This window comes from Pristiophorus japonicus, chromosome 13 (genome assembly GCF_044704955.1).
Source record: "Pristiophorus japonicus isolate sPriJap1 chromosome 13, sPriJap1.hap1, whole genome shotgun sequence".
NCBI lineage: Eukaryota > Metazoa > Chordata > Chondrichthyes > Pristiophoridae > Pristiophorus > Pristiophorus japonicus.
In genome coordinates this window covers 180,092,398-180,114,954 of record NC_091989.1, presented here as the reverse complement: position 1 = coordinate 180,114,954, position 22,557 = coordinate 180,092,398, and the positions used below count along the sequence as shown (strand labels likewise).

At 48.6% G+C, this 22,557-nt stretch overlaps 1 protein-coding gene across 1 annotated transcript in view; it reads right to left on the bottom strand.

Moving 5' to 3' along the window:
* Window positions 1-418: 418 nt before the first annotated feature.
* Window positions 419-22,557, bottom strand: part of adamts18 (ADAM metallopeptidase with thrombospondin type 1 motif, 18) — a 297,899-nt gene continuing 275,760 nt past the window's right edge. The window contains exons 20-23 of the mRNA XM_070897035.1: window positions 13,327-13,521; window positions 6,433-6,657; window positions 5,024-5,168; window positions 419-534 (exon numbers count right to left, since the gene is read on the bottom strand). Coding sequence (XP_070753136.1) covers window positions 419-534; window positions 5,024-5,168; window positions 6,433-6,657; window positions 13,327-13,521 — 681 coding nt within the window. The remainder of the gene's footprint in view (window positions 535-5,023; window positions 5,169-6,432; window positions 6,658-13,326; window positions 13,522-22,557) is intronic.

Sequence of the window (22,557 nt, the reverse complement as noted above, 5' to 3'; positions counted from 1 at the left end):
TTATCCAGCTAGGCTCTCAAAAAATAAAATAAAATTCCGTCAACGAAAGTCGAATGGATGAAGACTTCAATGTTTCAATATCTGTGTAGCACCAACTGATAAAAACTCTCCGTCTCTGCACCACTAAGTCCTTCAAGTCATGCCGGATACCGGGTGTCCACCCTGATGGGGGGAGGGGAGGGGGGGGTAAATCGGCCAATCAAGTCCATTGTCCAGACTAGCACCTGAACCACCCTTTCTGAGGGAATGAAGGGGACGCTGAGTTCAGAGTTCACCCTTTCGCTGGAAGCGGTCCAAACAGGTGGTCGATGTCCCGTAACTGGGATCAATAAATAATCTTGTTGTGGGGGTAGGGGGCTGGAGAGGGCAGGGTTAATGGAGAAGGTCGAGATCGGCATGGCGGATAAAATGGCGATCGCTATCGGTTGGTTTTGCCGCAGGATTTGCAGCACTGCTTGCCGTAGAACTTGTGCCCGCAGACACCGTGTTGAGGGACCAGGTGGCACCAGCTGAAGAAGTCAACGCAGCTGAGATCTTCGAAGACAAGAGAGAAGAAAATATCAACCGGGGAAGTCTAAAATTGGTGACGCAAATCGTGCAACACCGTAGGACCTGAGACCGCCTGTTTCCACCTCCGGAACATTGCCCATCTCCGCCCTTGCCTCAGTTCATCCGCTGCTGAAGCCCTCATCCATGCCTTTGTTATCTCTAGACTAGGCTATTCCAACGCACGCCTGGCTCGTCTCCCAAGTTCCACCCTACGTAAACTAGAGATGATCCAAAACTCGGCTGTCCGTGTCCTGACTCGCACCAACTCCTGCCCACCCCCTGTGCTCACTGACCTACATTGGCTCCCGGTTAAGCAACGGCTCGATTTCAAAATTCTCATCCTTGTTTTCAAATCCCTCCACGGCCTCGCCCCCTCCCTATCTCTGTAATCTCCTCCAGCCCCACAACCCCTCCCGAGATGTCTGCGCTCCTCTAATTCTGCCCTCTTGAGCAATCCTTGATTATAATCGCTCAACCATTGGTGGCGGTGCTTTCTGTTGCCTCAGCCCCAAGCTCTGGAACTCCCTGCCGAATCCTCTCCGCCTCTCTACCTCTCTTTCATCGTTCAAGACACTCCTTAAAACCTACGTCTTTGATCAAGCTTTTGGTCACCTGCACTAATTTCTCCTTATGCGGCTTGGTGTCACATTTTTCATCTCATAATACACCTGCGAAGCACCTTGGGACGTTTCATTACGTTAAAGGCGCTATATAAATACAAGTTGTTGTTGTTATTGCCTATCAACCTTCAAAAGGTGCCAACTCTTGGGTGGGGCATCTTGTTTCACGGGCACAGTAACCCGCACCTCACCCATGTATGAGCCCGCCAGTGAGTGCTAGCGGGTTATAAGAACATAAGAAATAGGAGCAGGAGTAGGCCATTTGGCCCCTCAAGCCTGTTCTACCATTCAATATTATGCCTAAGCTGATCCTGGCCTCAGCTCCACTTCCCTGTCCGCTCCCCATAACCCTTGACTCCCTGATCGTACAAAATTCTATTTCCACCTTAAATATATTTAATGACCCAGCCTCCACACCACTCTGGGGCAGAGAATTCCAAAGATTCACCACCCTCTGAGAGAAGAAATTCCTCCTCATTTCTGTTTTAAATGGACGACCCCTTATTCTGAAGGTCTGCCCCCTTATTCCAGAGCCAAGCCTGACTTGCTCTCACCCCTAACATGCACAAATTGGGCACTGTCAATGTTCCTTTAAGCTCTGTGGCTAGCTCGCCGGCTTTCCAATAGGGAAAAACCGTGCATGCGTGTCATTTCGAATAGTGAGTGCAGCCCCTTAAAGGAGCCGCGGACCCCCCAAAAATTAACGGGAACACAGGTCGCTTCATCGTCATCTGGTGCTGTTGTTACTGTTTTATCTTCACACTCTTCCTTTGAAGTAGTGGGAAAATTCACAATCTGACAGGTCCCTGTGACGTGAACACTCCTTCCATGGCTGTAACCATCTTTGTACCAGCCCATGGAGGGGGGGGGGGGGGGCGGGGTAGTTCTATACAGCGGGAGGGTTTTATGGGCCTCTACAGCTCATACAAGGGTGGGGGGCAGGGGGGGCACCCACCCCCACCGGACTCGAGTATCCTGCCGGATGTCATCCCAGAATTCCGAGCCGGAACACCGGTCTTCACTCGCCGGGACTGTCCGGAGCGGGGTTTTGAACCCTCGACCTTCTGACTCCCAGGCGGGAATGGTTCCCACTGAGCCGAAGTCTCGCTCCATCCGGTGCAGGGACCCGACCCGATTTTTACCCATCTCTCTAGGCCTGGGTGGGGGGGGACCCGTCTCCAGCAGTAGCAGCGGGAACAGCCGTGTCCAGGAAATTGGACTCAGGACCTTCCAGCTCAGCACCACACTGGGCAGTGCGTTGGCCCAATGAGCCGTCAGGGGGAAAGCAGATGACAATAACAAAATGGACTTGCACTCTCAGACACAAACATTGGCAGTGGGAATTAACTTTAAAAAATTTACAAATGCACTCTGAATTTGTCGACAGCAAATAAATAAATAAAGACTGAAACAGGACTTAAACCTTAAAACCACTTAGGGGCCGAATTTGCCCCGTTTTTGCGGCCGGTTTTCGGCTCTGCTATGGCCTTTTCGCCCAGGGGGTGAGTGGCGGGAGAGCCTCGGGCAAAATTGCCGCTGAGATTTTGGGGAGCTTCTGCGTACTGCTGACCTCTTCACCGCAGCGCTGGAATCAACGTTGTGCTAATGCCGCGAGAGCGCCCCCCCCCCTCCCCGCGCCAATGAGGCAGAACACCTCAGACAGCTCTCCACCTCGTTTGAGGGGCGTAAAGCCCAATTGCAGGCTGGGGTTGGGGGCGGGGGGGTTGGTGGTGTGGGACTTCTGGCTCTGGTGGTCAAAGTCCCGGGCCCAGAAGGTTACTGCCCCGGGGGAGGGCATTTCATCCCCTTAGTTCCTCGGTCACCTCAGCCAACTTACTATCCAATAGAATTCAGAGATACTTGGAAATGGTCACATTCTCACTGGTATAGTTGGCCATATTTATAGACTGTTGCCACCACAACACACATGTCAATCATCAATATCCTGCCTTTCAATTGGCTAAAAGCACTGGCAATGGGTATTGTTCTGGAAAAACAGTGCCAATAGCCAGGGCTTCCTCTGGTTGGTCATTGCAGCAAAAACACAATCTCACTTTGAGTAAAAGGAGAGATGTGAGAAAATGATCAACAGGAGAAATTTAACTCACAATAAAGTGAAACTTTTATTTAAAAGACAATAAAGATCTCAAATTGACTGGATAAGTTTAGGCAGATAAAGTCAATTTATTTTTAAAAATGATGGTGAGAATAGGGGAAAGAATGGAGGTAAACGAGAATTAAGCGTTTAAGGGAAAAGGTATTTTTTTTTATTTGCAAGTAAATTAGTTTTTCAAGCAATTCATTGGTAAGCTGGTGTTCCTATGACAGTAATATTACAGGGGTAAAGGGAAAAGTGCTTCACACAAAATGTCAGCCTTGGCCTGAGTGTCGCTCGAGTCAGAAGGTTCAAGGCCCACTCCAGAGAGCTGAGCCCATAATCAAGGCAGACAGTCCAGCAGAGGGAGTGCCGCACTGTCGGAGGTGCCGTCTCTCCAGTGTGGTGCTGAAGGAGTGCCGCATTGTCGGAGGTGCCATCTCTCCAGTGCGGTGCTGAGGGAGTGCCGCATTGTTGGAGGTGCCGTCTCTCCAGTGCGATGCTGAGGGAGTGCCACACTGTCGGAGGTACCTTCTCTCCAGTGTGGTGCTGAGGGAGTGCCACACTGTCGGAGGTGCCGTCTCTCCAGTGCAGTGCTGAGGGAGTGTCGCACTGTCGGAGGTGCCGTCTCTCCAGTGCAGTGCTGAGGGAGTGTCGCACTGTCGGAGGTGCCGTCTCTCCAGTGCAGTGCCGAGGGAGTGTCGCACTGTTGGAAGTGCCGTCTCTCCAGTGTGGTGCTGAGGGAGTGCCGTCTTTCAGATCAGACATTAAACCGAGGCCCCCCGTCTGCCCTCTCAGATGTAAGAGATCCAGAGGCACTATTTTCAAGGAAGCATATCATTAGAAAACATTATTGCGCTTATGCCCATGTGAAAATCAGCTGGAGAACAAAGGTGGTTCCAGCACAGATCCCTGGAATGAACACTCCCCCACCCGCGCTCCCCCCGCCTCCCAGCATTGTGCTCATTTCTTTATTCAAACCACCAGTCTTTGCATCATCCTAAAAATGTGTTTATGTTGTTATCTCAAGTTATGTGATTGAGGTCTAAACAGTACACAAAGCTCTGGAGAGAGGAAAAGGGAAAACATAGCAAATAAGGTCAAGCATGAGTGTGATCCCAAGCTTCCGGTCGCCTGTCACTTTAATTCTCCGCTTCATTCTGATCTCTCCGTCCTCGGTCTCCTGCACTGTTCCAATGAAGCTCAACGTAAGCTCGAGCAACAGCACCTCACCGTTGATTTAGATACTTTACAGCCTTCTGGACTCAACATCGAGTTCAACAATTTCAAACCATAACCTCCACCCCTATATTTTCTCTTTTCTTTCTGTTTTCTTCACTCTTTCCCATGTCAGCTGTTGATGATTCTGCCATCTCCATTTACACCCTATCGGTACTCATCCTTTGTTTCTTAACTTGTCCTATTACCATCTCCTTTTGCCTTTGCACCATCATCTCTTTTGTCATTTAATCTCTCCTGCCTGCCACCCTATCACAGACCTTCCCTTTTGTCCTTTCCTCCCCTCCCCCTTCCCCCGCTCCTACACAAAGTTTAAAACCCTCTTACATCTCTAACTTTTTCCGGTTCTGACGAAGGGTCATCGACCTGAAACGTTAACTCTGTTTCTCTCCCCACAGATGCTGCCTGACCTGCTGAGTATTTCCAGCATTTGCTGTTTTTATATTAAACGAGGTCGCGGCTTTTGACAGAAGCGAAAGAAATGGGCGTCAGAGTGACTGGGGAGTGGGAGGGGTCTTACCTTTCCTGGGCGATGGGCAGAAGCTGGTATTACAGGCTCGCGACACTGCCGGCTTCTGGTGTGGTAGACATCCCGCCGAGGGCCGCCCCTGCCTCAAGCAATGCACGGTGCGCATCTGTACCCCTCCACCGCAGGTCACTGTGCACTGCACAAGAAAAGGGAAAGCACATTTAGTTACAACGGAAGGAGGACCACACCGGGAATCGTTTTCGCCAAAAGCCATGACTTTCACGTCCAGATGGGAAAGGAGATAGAAACATAGAAATTAGGTGCAGGAGTAGGCCATTCGAGCCTGCACACCATTCAATATGATCATGGCTGATCATTTTTGCAACTTTAGTACCCCATTCCTGCCTTCTCTCCATACCCCGTGATCCCTTTAGCCGTAAGAGCCACATGTAACTCCCTTTTGACTATATCTAACGATCTGGCCTCAATAAGTTTGTGTGTGTAGAGAATTCCACAGGTTCACAACTCTCTGAGTGAAGAAGTTTCTCCTCATCTCGGTCCTAAATGGCTTACCCCTTATGCTTAAGACTGTGACCCCTGGTTCTAGACTTCCCCAACATCGGGAACATTCTTCCTGCCTCTAACCTGTCCAATCCTATCAGGATTTTATATGTTTCTATGAGATTCCCTCTTATCCTTCTAAACTCCAGTGAATATAAGCCTAGTCGATCCAGTCTTTCTTCATATGTCAGTCCCGCCATCCCGGGAATCAGACCGGTGGATGTCAATCAGCTCTGTGGAAGCACTTTGTTCAATGCAACACATAAGAACATAAGAATTAGGAGCAAGAGACTGCTCCGCCATTCAATAAGATCACGGCTGATCTTCAACCTCAACTCCACTTTCCCGCCCGATCTGCATAATCCCTTCATTCCCCTCGAATTCAAAAACACCAACAGGAACCACTGTGAGTACATTTTGTTGAAGGTCACTGTAAGTTATTTGGGTAGAACAAATAAAGGACAGAGACATGATGAGTTGCTACTCCACGTGCTTGCTTTACTAGGCCAGAGCAAACTGAGCATGCTCATACCAAACCATGTGACAAACCATACGATAATTACAGTCACCATTCCAACTATTCTGTCGCTCTCAGGAATATTGCAACACGGAACGACAGGAGTATGCTTGTGATTCTCCACACAGTGGGTTACCGATTTTAATCATATCAGTTGCCAATTTTAAGCCAAGTACTTCACCCAGATGAAAATTAATTGACCACCTTTGAAAAGTTAACACCTCCACATCAGAAGACAATGGCGGAATGGGGAAAACAATGACCCTAAATTAAATAAACGGGACTTAAAAATAATTTCTGAAGCTCCCCATTAAAAAAAAAGACCTTGATGGCAACACTGGTATTGTACACCATACCCATAATTCAGCCTCGGCCTACTCACTTGTTGCCATGGTGATGCATACCACGCTGACGCGGCATTGTTGAGTATTCGGTCCACGGAAGATTTGGGGCAGACTCCCAGGTTACACACACGTTCAAGGTCAACATTCGCTTTGGGCAAGTGACGACATCTTCTCTGAGGAAACTCAATGTATTTTCCAGATAGACTTTTCTCACTGCACTTCAGTTCTCTTTTTTGTAGGCCGGTGCCACAGGATACTGAGCACTGCAAAAAACATATAAACAATTAAAGACTTGCATTTATATAGCACCTTTCACGACCACCGGACTTCTCAAAGCGCTTTACAGCCAACGAAGTACTTTTTGAAATGTAGTCACTGTTGTAATGTGGGAAACGCGGCAGCCAATTTGCGCACAGCAAGCTCCCACAAACAGCAATGTGACCATAAACCAGATAATCTGTTTTTTTGTTATGTTGATTGAGGGATAAATATTGGACACCAGGACACCTGGACAACTCCCCTGCTCTTCTTCGAAATAGTGCCATGGGATCTTCTACATCCACCTGAGAGAGCAGACGGGGCCTCATTTTAACATCTCATCTGAAAGACGGCACCTCCCTCAGTATTGCATTGGAGTGGCAGCCTAGATTATTTTATGCTCCAAGTCCCTGGTGTGGGACTTGAACCCACAATCTTCTGAATCAGAGGCAATAGTGCTACCCACTGAGCCATAGCTGACACTTAAATTATTGCTTTACAAAGAATGCAATGGAGGTGCTTCTTCAGTTGTACAGAGTCCTTGGCCAGACCTCATCCGGGTAACCGGGTTCAGTTTTGCACTCTGAAACTCAGAACCGATATATTGGCCCTGGGGCGGGTACAGCGTAGGTTCACCAGAACAAAACCGGGATTAAAGGATTACATTATGACGATAGGTTCCATTTATTGCTTTGTATTCCTCCGAGTTTACAAGGTTGAGGGTTGATCTGATTGGGGTGTTTATGATGATAATGGGGTTCGATAGGGTAGATACAGAGAACTATTTCTTCTGGTCGGGAAATTCAGAACAAGGGAGCACAATCACCCTCAAAAGGCTGTGAATGTTGGAATAATTGTAATCTTCGAGATCGATTTTGTTAGTTATGGATATTGTGTTCCAAACACAGATGAGACTGCATACGGGGAGGTTAACGTAACAGTGACCTCAGTCTTTATTAAGACACTCCAGAGTAAGGAACTGGCCTGAGGGGCCAGCTTATATACAGTGCTCCCAAGGGATGCTGGGATCCCTTGGGACTTCAGGGGATGCATTCCCTGGTGGCGGAACATGGGAGTGCATGCTTTACAGATACACAACATCACTTCCCCCCAAAAGTCAAAATGAAAACTATTTACAAGGTGAGGCGGTCGAGAGCCTTTCTTTCCCTGGTGGACCGCCTCGGTACAAATGTCTGTTCTGATGTGTTGGCTGTGCCCTCACTGGGCTGGCGTGTTGTTGGCCCTGCAGGGCTGCTGGGTGAGCCTGGCCTTGCTGGGCTGTTGGGCGTGATGGGTTTGATTTCCTGCTTCGGGGTGGTGTTGTTGATCCTTTGGGTGTGTGTTGTGGGCTCGAGAAAGGTGGTGTCTGCTGTGGGTTGTTCAGGGCAGTCTGTGAACCGCAGCCTCGTTTGGTCCAGGTGCTTTCTGCAAATTTGTCCATTGTCTAGTTTGACTACAAACACCCTACTCCCTTCTTTAGCTATCACCGTGCCTGCGATCCACTTGGGACCATGTCCATAGTTGAGCACATACACAGGGTCATTCAGATCAATTTCCCGTGACACAGCGGCGCGACCATCGTTTACATTTTGTTGCTGCCGCCTGCTCTCTACCTGATCATGCAGGTTGGGGTGAACCAGCGAGAATCTGGTTTTAAGTGTCCTTTTCATGAGTAGCTCAGCCGGGGGCACCCCTGTGAGCAAGTGGGGTCTCGTGCGGTAGCTGAGCAGTACTCGGGACAGGCGGGTTTGGAGTGAGCCTTCTGTGACTCGTTTAAGGCTCTGTTTGATGGATTGTACTGCCCGCTCTGCCTGCCCATTGGAGGCTGGTTTAAATGGTGCTGAGTTGACATGTTTGATCCCATTGCGGGTCATGAATTCTTTAAATTCAGCACTGGTGAAACATGGCCCGTTGTCACTGACCAGTATGTCAGGTAGGCCGTGCGTGGCAAACATGGCCCTCAGGCTTTCAATGGTGGTGGTGGCGATGCTTCCCGATATTATTTCACATTCAATCCATTTTGAAAAAGCATCTACCACCATCAGGAACATTTTACCAAGAAACGGGCTCACATAGTCGACATGGATCCTTGACCATGGTCTGGAGGGCCAGGACCACAAACTTAGTGGCGCCTCTCTGGGCACGTTGCTCAACTGAGCACACAGGCTGCATTGCCGTACACAGGACTCCAAGTCAGAGTCAAAACCGGGCCACCACACGTGGGATCTGGCTATCGTTTTCATCATTACTCTACCCAGGTGTGTGCTGTGGAGATCCGAGATGAACGTCTCCCTGCCCTTTTTGGGTAGCACTACGCAGTTACCCCACAACAGGCAGTCTGCCTGAAAGGAGAGTTCATCCTTTCGCCGCTGGAACGGCTTGATTTGCTCTTGCATTTCAACGGGGATTCTGGCCCAGCTCCCATGCAATACACAGTTATTTACGAGGGACAGCAGAGGATCTTGGCTGGTCCAAGTCCGAATATGGCGGGCAGTGACAGATGATTTATCATTTTCAAACGCTTCCATGACCATCAACAAGTTTGCAAGCTGCGCCATTTCCACCCCCGTGGTGGGCAAGGGTAGCCGACTGAGAGCATCCGCACAGTTCTCAGTGCCTGTCTTCTGGCGGATGGTATAGTTATACGCTGATAGCGTGAGTGCCCACCTTTGTATGCGGGCTGAGGCATTAGGATTTAACCCCTTGTTTTCAGCGAACAGGGATATGTGTGGCTTATGATCAGTTTACAGCTCAAATTTGAGGCCAAACAAGTACTGATGCATTTTGTTTACCTGAACACACAAGCTAATGCCTCTTTCTCAATCATGCTGTAGGCCCTCTCGGCCTTAGACAAGCTCCTGGAGGCATAGGCGACAGGTTGCAACTTCCCCGCAATGTTAGCTTGTTGTAATGCACACCCGACTCCGTACGACGATGCATCACATGCTAGCACATGTCTTTTACACGGGTTATACAATACAAGCACCTTGTTGGAGCGTAAAATGTTTCTGGCTTTCTCAAAAGCAATTACTTGGTTTTTTCCCGATACCCAGTTCTCACCTTTACACAATAACACATGTAGGGGCTCTAAGAGGGTGCTTATCCCCGGTAGGAAGTTACCAAAATAGTTGAGGAGTCCCAGGAACGACCGCAGCTCCGTGATGTTCTGTGGCCTGGGCGCATTCCTGATAGCCTCTGTCTTGGCGTCTGTGGGCCGAATGCCATCCGCCGTGATCTTTCTCCCCAAAAACTCCACTTCTGTTGCCATGAAGATGCATTTCAACCTCTTCAGCTGCAGCCTTATGTGATCCAGTCGATGGAGGACCTCCTCCAGGTTTTGTAAGTGCTCGACAGTGTCCCGACCCGTGACCAATATGTCGTCCTGAAAAACCACCGTGCGTGTTACCGACTTGAGTAGGCTCTCCATGTTTCTCTGGAAGATCACTGCAGCCGACCGAATTCCAAACGGGCATCTGTTGTAGATGAACAGTCCCTTGTGCGTGTTGATGCAGGTGAGGCCCATCGAAGACTCCTTCAGCTCCTGCGTCATGTAGGCCGAAGTCAGGTCGAGCTTGGTGAACGTCTTGCCTCCTGCCAGCGTCGCAAATAGGTCGTCTGCCTTAGGTAGCGGGTATTGGTCCTGTAGCGAGAAACGATTAATAGTTACTTTATAATCGCCTCAAAGCCTGACCGTGCCATCACTTTTGAGTGCTGGAACAATCGGGTTGGCCCACTCGCTGAATTCCACTGGGGAGATGATGCCCTCGCGTTGCAGCCCGTCCAGCTTGATTTCCACTCTCTCCCTCATCATGTGAGGTACTGCTCGCGCCTTGTGGTGAATGGGTCGTGCCTCTGGGACCAAGTGGATTCGAACCTTTGCCCTGGAAAAGTTTCCAATGCCTGGCTCAAAAGGGAAGGAAATGTGTTTAGAACCTAGGTACATGAGGCCTCATCGACATGTGATGGCGCTCGGATGTCATCCCAGTTCCAGCGGATTTTGCCCAGCCAGCTCCTTCCAAGCAGTGTGAGGCCATCGCCCGGGACAATCCAGAGTGGCAGTTCATGCACCGTGCCCATGCTGCTGCCCAGGACAGTGATAAGCTCTTTGGTATACATTCTCAGTTTCGTGTGTATGGGGCTCAGGGCTGGTCTGAATGCTTCGTTGCACCACAGTCTCGCAAACATCTTTTTACTCATGATGGATTGGCTAGCGCCAGTGTCCAGTTCCATAGCTACGGGTAAGCCATTCAATTTTACATTCAGCATTATAGGTGACATTACATCGAAAATGCGTGCGCCCCGTGTACTTCAGCATCTGCCTCCTCTCTCTGAGGCTCGAAATTGCTTTGATCCGCCATGGACCGATATTCCTCTGCCACGTGGTGGTTAGCAGGTTTTGCAGAGCTTGCAGCTCGTCTGCAAGCTCGTTGGAGGTGCCCCATTGTTCCACAGCTCTTGCAAACATACCCTTTAAAGTGGCATGAATAGGCTGAATGGAAGCCTCCACAATGCCAACAAGGTGTGAATTGCCTTGCATTCATCCTTTGTTGTGGACTCAGTCATCTCGGTCATAGAAACATAGAAAATAGGTGCAGGAGTAGGCCATTCGGCCCTTCGAGCCTGCACCGCCATTCAATGAGTTCATGGCTGAACTCATGCCTGAGTTCACCTGAGGCCTGCTGGCAGTTGCAGAGCTGTGGGTTCTGCCCTGGACATTTCTGCTCGCAAACACAGTTCCAGTTAATTTATGAACATTGCGAGCACTTGTGTGCTGAGAGATTTGTTTGGTGTTATCACTGGTGGACATAAACGCCTGTGCTATCGCAATGGCCTTGCTGAGGGTCAGTGTCTCTACAATCAAAAGTTTTCATAGGATGGTCTCGTGACCAATGCCAAGTACAAAAAAGTCTCTGAGCATTTGCTCCAGGTAGCCGTCAAACTCACATTGTCCTGCAAGTCGCCTTAGCTCGGCGACATAGCTCGCCACTTCCTGACCTTCAGATGGCTGGCACGTGTAGAACCGATACCTCATCATTAGCACGCTCTCCCTCGGGTTAAGATGCTCCCGAACCAATGTACACAGCTCCTCATACGACTTATCTGTGGGTTTCACCGGAGCCAGAAGATTCTTCATGAGGCTGTAGGTCGGTGCCCCGCAGACCGTGAGGAGGACCGCTCTCGTTTTTGCAGTGCTTCCTTCTCCATCCAGCTCGTTGGCTACAAAGTACTGGTCAAGCCATTCGACATAGGCTTCCCAGTCTTCAACCTCCGAGAACTTCTTCAGGATGCCCACAGTTTGCTGCATCTTTGCGTTGGATTCGTATACTCATCGCCAGTTATTGTGTTCCGAACACAGATGAGACTGCACACAGGGAGGTTAAGGTAACAGTGACCTCAGTCTTTATTAAGGCACTCCAGAGTGAGGAACAGGCTTAGAGGCCGGCTTATATACAGTGCTCCCAAGGGATGCTGGGCTCCCTTTGGACTTCAGGGGATGCACTCCCTGGTGGTGGAACATGGAAGCGCATGCTTTACAGATATACAACAATGGGTATCAAGGCAAAGCAAAATGGCGACGAGCTACAAAGCACCCATGATCAAACGTAAGTTCTGAACAAGCGCGAGGGGCTGAATGGCCTCCTCCTGTTCCTATGAGCTAGTGGGTCTCAACTGGAGCAACAGAGGCTTGACAATTGGCCTTACTGACCTAAGCAGGAGAACAAATTAGTCAATGTTCCTGCCTTGGATCCGTATTCTGCTGGCAAGTGTTTGAGTAGACATATGAGGGGGACAGGCCAGAGCTGGGCTGTGATGTGCAAGTGGCATTGACTGGGCTCACATATGAAGAATGGGAAGAATATTTAAAAAAACAGCAACAGCAAAAGGTGTTTCTTCACTTGTTCTTTCCAAATTTTAAACAAAATGTGGTGACTTGTTAAAAAACGTATTCATTTTTCCTTTTCAATGTTCTCCCACTGTGCCATGCACCATTGTAACCACCCCCACCCCCTTTGTATAGTTTATCCTGTTCTTGAACAAACTTCAAGGAGGAATGCAAGCAAGACCTAGCTTGAGCCAGCCAATTCCCTCCCTCTTCCTGTGGGGAGATCTATGTAGAATTACAGGAAATTTACAACACAGAAACTGGCCTCTTGGCTCAACCAGTCTACCAAGGTGTTCTTGCTCCACACGAGCCTCCTCCCACTCTATTTACTTCACCTCACCCTATCAGCATAACCTTCTATTGCTTTCTTCCTCACGTGCTTATCTAGCTTCCCCTTAAAAACATCTATGCTATTTGCCACAACCACAGGAGAAATTTACTCAGGGAGTGGTGAAACTCGCTACCATAACGAGTGATTGATTGCGATTGGAATAGATGCATTTAAGGGGACACTAGATAAGGACACGAGGGAGCAAGGAATGGAAGGAGATGCTGGTAGAGTGAGATGAAATAGGGAGGAGAATAAACCCCGGCATTGACCAGTTGGGCCGAATGGCCTGTTTCTGTTGTAAATTCTATGTATTCGCAATGTCACTGTATAAGTGGGTACTCAGCCTTCAATTTGCCTCCCTCCAGCAATAGTTCAGGAGGTCATGAACCCATACCCTGAGGGTCTACGGCTCACAATGTCACAGCAGCAACCTCCTCATCCCTTAAATACTCTCAGTACCTCGGCCCAGGTGGACGTGATCCATCGCAGTCTGTCGTTCTTTGGGCACCTTCGGAGCACACAGATCTCCTGATTCTTGGGCTTCAGTTCCTGGTTGCACAGACTGTCGAGTATGACATGAGGCTTTGATGTAGGGTTTGTGCTTTGACAGTAGACACCGCGCTTCCTCATTCCCCGGCCACAGGTTTTGGAACACTGGATACAAAAGATATTTGGTATTAATTTAACAAATGTGCACAAGAAAAGGGCTTACATGTAAATCATAGAATCATAGAAATTTACAGCACTGAAGGAGGTCATTTCAGCCCATCGTGTCCGCGCTGGCCGACAAAGAGATCTCCAGCCTAATCCCACTTTCCAGCTCTTGGTAGATAATGGTTCATTATATCTTTATGACATCCTGAGGTTATGAAAGTCGCTACACCAATGCAAGTTTTTTTTTCTTTTGAAGAGCCACAGCAAAATTGTTGAACAGGATACCAGGAAAATTCCACATTCTTCTTTGAGCAGCACTACAAGATCTTCAACATCCATCCCAACCACTGGAATAAGCATCAGGTACCTAAGTTTAGATTCCCATCTAAAGGACAGTACCTCTGGCAATTCAACACTCCCACAGTTCAGCCTGGATTATATCCTGGACTAGAGCGAGGGTGGGGGGAGGGGGAAATTGCCCCCTTTAAGGTCAGTGCAGCGGTGATGGACTCCGCCCTGCTCCCGACCCAATACCGCCTCCAACAGCGCCCCAAAGTGCCGGGAGGCAGTGTCAGAGTTAAAGAGACGAATTTTCCGGTTCTTCCCTCCAACTCCCGCCAGGTGGTAAATTTCCGCTTTAAATCGAAGTGCCTTCCCCAACTTCTTGCCGAGGGCAATTTCGGCCCCAGAGTCTTCTGATTTGAGAGCCAGGAGTTTTACCAACTGAGCCAAGTCAATACCCCACTATCTGAACATGAACCGGCAGAGAGAGAATAATTAAAAGATTATGCTGTCTAATTCCAATTTATTAATAATAATCTGTAAAACGCAATATCCTAAAATACGCTGAGAGTTCCTACACGAGGAACCATTTCATTACTCCCTCCCCTTTACTAGTGTTTTTTTTGGAAAAAGAAAAGAGGACCAACAGCAGTACTCCCGTGGCAGTCCAACATGAGAGTCTATAGAGGTGCACAAAACTGAGATTGAAAAATGTTGTTAGGTAAGGGTATTAAGGGACAGGGAACCAAGGTGGATAAATGCAGTTAAGATATAGATCAGCCATGATGGTGGAACAGGCTGGAGGGGCTGAATGACTCCCTGTTCCAATGTTCCTTCCTATGTACGTACTTCCATTGGTCAGGAGTGTTATGCCTGTGGATGCTGTGATTTACAAGGGACCTTGCGACAGATTTGCACTGCATGCTCCAAGCTACCTTTCTGAAACCTCTTTCAAGAAAAACAGCACTGTCTATTGGGTACAGTGGCACAGTGGTTCGGTCACTGGACTAGTAATGCAGAAGCGTGGACTAATGATCCGGAGACAGGGGTTTAAATCCCACCACGGCAGATGGGGAATTTAAATTCAGTTAATTAAATAAATCTGGAATAAAAAGCTAGTGTCAGTAATGGTGACCACGAAACTACCGGATTGTTGGAAAATCCCATCCGGTTCACTAATGTCCTTTCGGGAAGGAAATCTGCCGTCCTTACCCAGTCTGGTCTATACATGACTCCAGACCCACAGCAATGTGGTTGACCTCTGAAATGGCCCAGCAAGCCACTCAGTTGTACAACCACCTTTTCGATGGCAATTAGGGATGGGCGATAAATGCCGGCTTTGCCGGCGATGCCCACAGCCCGTGAACGCCTTTTTAAAAAGCTTCCAACTCTCTTAACATTTATGCAATGGGGACCATTCCTGGCTAGCATTGCGGGCATCAGCCACACAAGAAACAGCCGTTCACAGACATATAAAGCAGACGTCCTACATCGTCTTTGCTCAAACACGTGATTGCACCTCCTTCCTAAAGGAAATCCAACAGAAAGAGTGAGAGAGCCGAATAGTTTTTACAGAGTGGTAGGATCCAGAAGTCCAGAGGGTTATAAATTGCATTCACTTGGCCCCTACATGCTCCCTCAGACAATGCCACAGGTCACGTGAATAGTGAAGGATTTCTGTTTATTGTTCATTGGTTTATATGTAACATTCAGGGCTGTTGACTGAGGGCCGTGTGGCTCTTTGCCAGCCGGCGCGGACACGATGGGCTGAAATGGACTCCTTCTGCGCTGTAAATTTCGATGTTTCTATTAAAAGTCAATCCATTCGCAACCATCAGCACCACATTTTTGCAAGTCAAGATGGAGTAGGTGAGGCAAAGCCATATAATCTCAGCTGGCAATAATAAGGGAGTGCTGCACTGTCGGAGGTGCCGTCTTTCGGATGAAACGTTAAACTGAGGTTCCGTTTGCCCGTTCAGGATGATGCAAGGGATTCCAGTGAATCTTTCTGAAGACAAGTAAGGAGCTGGTGTGCTGGCCAACATTCATCCCACAACCAACACCACCAAACAAACAGATTCATTGCTCATTGATCTCATTGCTGTTTGTGGGACTTGCATAATAGGTACATAGGATATACGGCACAGAAACAGGCTGTTTGGCCCAACTGGTCCATGCAGGTGTTTATGCTCCACACGGGCCTCCTCCCACACCTCTTCATCTCACCCCATCAACATAACCTTCTATTCTTTCTCCCTCATGTACTTATCAAGCGTCCCCTTAAATGTATCAATGCTATTCGCCTCAACCACTCCAGTTCCACATTCTACCTACTCTCTGAAAGAAACACTTGGATTTATATAGCGCCTTTCACGACCACCGGACGTCTCAAAGTACTTTACAGCCAATGACGTACTTTTGGAGTGTAGTCACTGTCGTAATGTGGGAAACGCAGCAGCCAATTTGTGCACAGCAAGTTCCCACAAACAACAATGTGATAATGATCAGATAATCTGCTATTTTGTTATGTTGATTGAGGGATAAATTATTGGCCATGATACCAGGGATAACTCCCCTGCTCTTCTTCGAAATATTGCCAGTGGATCTTTTACATCCACCTGAGGGGGCAGACAGGACCTCGGTTTACATCTCTTCCAAAAAGACGGCACCTCTGACAGTACAGCGCTCCCCTGAGAGTGCCAACCTAGATATTTTTGTGCTCAAGTCCCTGGAATGGGACTTGAACCCACAACCTTCTGACCCAGAGGCGAGAGTGCTGCCCACTGAGCCACGGCTGACACTGTGGGTAAAGAAGTTTCTCCTGAATTCCTTTTTGTATTTATTAGTGACTATATTATATTTATGAACCCTAGTTTTGGACGCCCTCCCCCATTAATGGCATCTGCTCTATGTCTACTTCATTAAAACCCCTTCATCATTTTAAAGAGTTAGGCAACTCTTCAGCCTTCTCTATTCGAGAGAAAAGAGCACTAACTTGTTCAGACTATCCTGACAGTTCTATCTTCTCAGTTCTGGTATCATTCTTGTAAAGCTGTTGCTGCTTCTTCTCCAGTGCCTCTATCTCCTATTTTTAGTAATACGGAGACCAGAACTGCGCACAGCACTCCAAGAAAATAAATGACCTGCAAACGCATCACATTCATGTGCAGTTTAACGAAATCCTGGTCCAGACACATTACTTCTTGCCAGTATGAAGGAGCACAGGATTCGTTGGTCTAAATAAATCGCTGTCATTGAAACACGATCGCTCTCAAGTCAGGGCCTGTGTATCACTGGAGGGCAGTAAGTTGCAGATCGCAACACACTGACATCCCACTTGGCCAAAGCAGGTGCGCCGAGTTCTTTTACAGATGTCACCCGAAGAGCTCGAGAAATCCTGAACATGACCTTTGGAGGGCAGCAAAATAATGTGATAAAAGACTAAAAGGGCTTTCAGAAAGGCCCCCTTTATACTTCGGTGCCAGGAGTTCCATTCAGCTCCATTCAAAATTCTGATAGGAAATGAAGGAAAGTCTATCGATGTTGGAACTCATCCAATAAAGGCTTCTATTATAGGAGAATATCTGCGCACAAAGGGATTCTCACGCCAAATCTTTACGGGAGTTTCTCGAATTTCTGGCGGGCAATTTTACAAGAAATACTTCAATAAACGCTGTAATATTCTGCAGCTGGTTCAGATGAAGGTATTCCATACTGTAAATTAATTTAAAGGATGAAGTAACGCAACAGGTAAATCCCTCCCAGATAAATACTTACCTACGAATGAGAGGTGATCTGACTGAAACATGTAAGATTCTGAGGGGGCTCGACAAGGTAGATGAAGAGAGGATGTTTCCCCACGTGGGAGAATCTAGAACTAGGGGTATAGTTTCAGAATAAGGGGTTGACCATTTAAAACTCAGATGAGGAGGAATTTGTTCTCTCAGAGGGCCGTAAATCTGTGGAATTCTCTGCCCCAGAGAGCTGTGGAGGCTGGATCATTGAATATATTTAAGGCGGAGATAGACAGATTTTTGGGCGATAAGGGAGTGAAGGGTTATGGGGAACGGGCAGGAAAGTGGAGCTGAGCCCATGATCAGATCAGTCATGATCTTATTGAATGGCGAAGCAGGCTCAAGGGGTCAAATGGCCTACTCCTGCTCCCATTATGTTCTTATGTAAAATTCCATCTTATACTATTACATGTGAATTAACCGACAATTATCCTGTATTATCACTGTTACTATTGTGTTCCAAACACAGATGAGGCTGCACACAGGGAGGTTAAAGTAACAGTGACCTCAGTCTTTAATAAGACACTCCAGAGTGAGGAACAGGCCTTAGGGGCCAGCTTATATACAGTGCTCCCAAGGGATGTTGGGATCCCTTGGGACTTCAGGGGATGAGCTCCCTGGTGGCGGAACATGGGAGTGCATGCTTTACAGATACACAACATCACTCCCCCACCAAAGTCAAGTGAAAATATTTACAAGGTGAGGCGGTTGGGAGCCTTTCTTTTCCTGGTGGACCGCCTCGGTACAAATGTCTGTTCTGGTGTATTGGCTGTGCCCTCACTGGGCTGGCGTGTTGTTGGCCCTGCAGGACTGCGAGGATAGCCTGGCCTTGCTGGGCTGTTGGGTGTGATGGGTTCAATTTTCTGGTACGGCGTGGTGTCGTTGATCCTTTGGGTGTGTGTTGTGGGCTTGAAAAAGGTGGTGTCTGCTGTGGGTTGTTCAGGGCAGTCTGTGAACCGCAGCCTTGTTTGGTCCAGGTGCTCTCTTCAAATTTGTCCATTGTCTAGTTTGACTACAAACACCCTACTCCCTTCTTTAGCTATCACAGTGCCCTTGATCCACTTGGGACCATGTCCATAGTTTAGCACATACACAGGGTCATTCAGATCAATTTCCCGTGACACAGTGGCGCGACCATCGTTTACATTTTGTTGCGGCCGCCTGTTCTCTACCTGATCATGCAGGTTGGGGTGAACCAGCGAGAGTCTGGTTTTAAGTGTCCTTTTCATGAGTAGCTCAGCCGGGGGCACCCCTGTGAGCAAGTGGGGTCTCGTGCGGTAGCTGAGCAGTACTCAGGACAGGCGGGTTTGGAGTGAGCCTTCTGTGACTCGTTTAAGGCTCTGTTTGATGGTTTGTACTGCCCGCTCTGCCGGCCCATTGGAGGCTGGTTTAAACGGGGCTGAGGTGACATGTTTGATCCCATTGCGGGTCATGAATTCTTTAAATTCGGCACTGGTGAAACATGGCCCGTTGTCATTGACCAGTATGTCAGGCAGGCCGTGGGTGTCAAACATGGCCCTCAGGCTTTCAATGGTGGCGGTGGCAATGCTTCCCGATATTATTTCACATTCAATCCATTTTGAAAAAGCATCCACCACCACCAGGAACATTTTACCAAGAAATGGGCCCGCATAGTCGACATGGATCCTCGACCATGGTCTGGAGGGCCAGGACCACAAACTTAGTGGTGCCTCTCTGGGCGTGTTGATCAACTGAGCACATACGCTGCATTGCTGTATACAGGACTCTAAATCAGAGTCGATACCGGGCCACCACACATGGGATCTGGCTATCGCTTTCATCATTACTATACCCAGGTATGTGCTGTGGAGATCCGAGATGAACGTCTCCCTGCCCTTTTTTGGTAGCACTATGTGGTTACCCCACAACAGGCAGTCTGCCTGAATGCACAGCTTGTCCTTTCGCCGCTGGAACGACTTGATTGGCTCTTGCATTTCAACGGGGATGCTGGCCCAGCTCCAATGCAGTAAACGGTTTTTTACTAGAGTTAGCAAAGGATCTTGGCTGGTCCAAGTCCTAATCTGGCGGGCTGTGACAGGTGATTTATCATTTTTAAACACTTCCATGACCATCAACAAGTCTGCGGGCTGCGCCACTATCAACAAGTTTGTATACTGCGCCATTTCCACCCCCGTGGTGGGCAATGGTAGTCGACTTAGAGCATCTGCACAGTTCTCGGTGCCTGGCCTGTGGCAGATGGTATAGTTATATGCTGATAGCGTGAGTGCCCTCCTTTGTATGCGGGCTGAGGCATTAGAATTTATCCCCTTGTTTTCAGCGAACAGGGATGTGAGGGGCTTGTGATCGGTTTCCAGCTCAAATTTGAGGCCAAACAGGTACTGATGCATTTTCTTTACCCCGAATACAGATGCTAATGCCTCTTTCTCAATCATGCTGTAGGCCCTCTTGGCCTTAGACAAGCTCCTGGAAGCATAGGCGGCAGGTTGCAACTTACCCGCAACGTTAGCTTGTTGTAATACACACCTGACTCCATACGACGACATGTCACATGCTAGCACACGTCCTTTACACGGGTTATACAATACAAGCAGCTTGTTAGATCATAAAATGTTTCTGGCTTTCTCAAGAGCAATTACTTGTTTTTTTTCCCATACCCAGTTCTCACCTTTGCACAATAACACATGTAGGGGCTCTAAAAGGGTGTTTAACCCCGGTAGGAAGTTACCAAAATAGTTGAAGAGTCCCAGGAACGACCGCAGCTCCGTGACGTTCTGTGGCCTGGGCACGTTCCTGATAGCCTCTGTCTTGGTGTCTGTGGGCCGAATGCCGTCCGCCGTGATCTTTCTCCCCAAAAACTCCACTTCTGTTGCCATGAAGACGCATTTCGACCTCTTCAGCTGCAGCCTACGCGATCCAGTCACTGGAGGACCTCCTCCAGGCTTTTTATGTGCTCGGCAGTGTCCCGGCCCGTGACCAATATGTCGTCCTGAAAGACCACCTTGTGTGACACCGACTTGAGTAGACTCTTCATGTTTCTCTGGAAGATCGCTGCAGCCGACCGAATTCCAAACGGGCATCTGTTGTAGATGAACAGTCCCTTTTGCGTGTTGATGCAGGTGATGCCCTTCGAAGACTCCTCCAGCTCCTGTGTCATGTAGGCCGAAGTCAGGTCAAGTTTGGTGAACGTCTTGCCTCCTGCCAGCGTCGCAAATAGGCCGTCTGCCTTGGGTAGTGGGTATTGGTCCTGTCGCGAGAAACGATTAATAGTTACTTTATAATCGCCTCAAATCCTGACCGTGCCATCACTTTTGAGTACTGGAACAATCGGGCTGGCCCACTCGCTGAATTCCACTGGGGAGATGATGCCCTCGCGTTGCAGCTTGTCCAGTTCGATTTCCACTCTCTCCCTCATCATGTGAGGTACTGCTCACGCCTTGTGGTGAATGGGTCGTGCCTCTGAGACCAAGTGGATCCACACCTTCGCCCCGCAAAAGTTTCCAATGCCTGGCTCAAAAAGGGAACAAAATTTGTTAAGAACCTGGGTACATGAGGCCTCATTGACATGTGATAGCGCTCGGATATCATCTCAGTTCCAGCGGATTTTGCCCAGCCAGCTCCTTCCAAGCAGTGTGGGGCCATCGCCCGGGATGATCCAGAGTGGCAGTTCGTGCACCGTGCCCTCGTAGGTGACCTTAACCATGGCGCTGCCCAGGACTGTGATAATCTCTTTGGTGTACGCTTTCAGTTTCATGTGGATGGGGCTCAGGGCTGGTCTGAGTGCCTTGTTGCACCACAGTCTCTCAAACATCTTTTTACTCATGATGGATTGGCTAGCGCCAGTGTCCAGTTCCATGGCTATGGGTAAGCCATTCAATTTTACGTTTCGCATTATAGGTGGACATTTCATCAAAAACGTATGCATCCCGTGTACTTAGCATTTGCCTCCTCTCACTGAGGCTCGAAATTACTTTGCTCCACCATAGACCTATCTTCCTCAGCCATGTGGTGGTTAGCAGCTTTTGCAGAGCTTGCAGCTCATTTGCAAGCTCGTTGGAGGTGCCCCATTGTTCCACAGCTCTTGCAAACATACCCTTTGAAGCGGCATGAATAGGCTGAATGGAAGCCTCCACAATGCTAACAAAGTGTGAATTGCCTTGCATTCATCCTTTGTTGTGGACTCAGTCATCTGGGTCATAGAAACATAGAAAATAGGTGCAGGAGTAGGCCATTCGGCCCTTCGAGCCTGCACCGCCATTCAATGAGTTCATGGCTGAACTGATGGCTGAGTTCACCTGAGGCCTGCTGGCAGTTGCAGACTTGTGGTTTCTGCCCTGTACATTTCTGCTCGCAAACACAGTTCTAGTTAATTTATGAACATTGCGAGCACTTGTGTGCTGAGAGATTTGTTTGGTGTTATCACTGGTGGACATAAACGCCTGTGCTATCGCAATGGCCTTAGTGAGAGTCGGTGTCTCTATAGTCAATTGTTTTCATCGGATGGTCTCATGGCCAATGCCCAGTACAAAAAAGTCTCTGAGCATTTGCTCCAGGTAGCCATCAAACTCACATTGTCCTGCAAGTCGCCTTAGCTCGGCGACGTAGCTCGCCACTTCCTGACCTTCAGATCGCTGGCACGTGTAGAACCGATACCTCGCCATCAGCACGCTCTCCCTCAGGTTAAGATGGTCCCAAACCAGTGAACACAGCTCCTTATACGACCTATCTATGGGTTTCACCGGAGCCAGAAGATTCTTCATGAGGCTGTAGGTCGGTGCTCCAAGACTGTGAGGAGGACCGCTCTCCTTTTTGCGGCGCTTCCTTCTCCATTCAGCTCGTTGGCTACAAAGTACTGGTCTAGCCATTCGACATAGGCTTCCCAGTCCTCACCCTCCGAGAACTTCTCCAGGATGCCCACAGTTTGCTGCATCTTTGCGTTGGATTCGTATTCTCGTCGTCAGTTATTGTGTTCCTAACACAG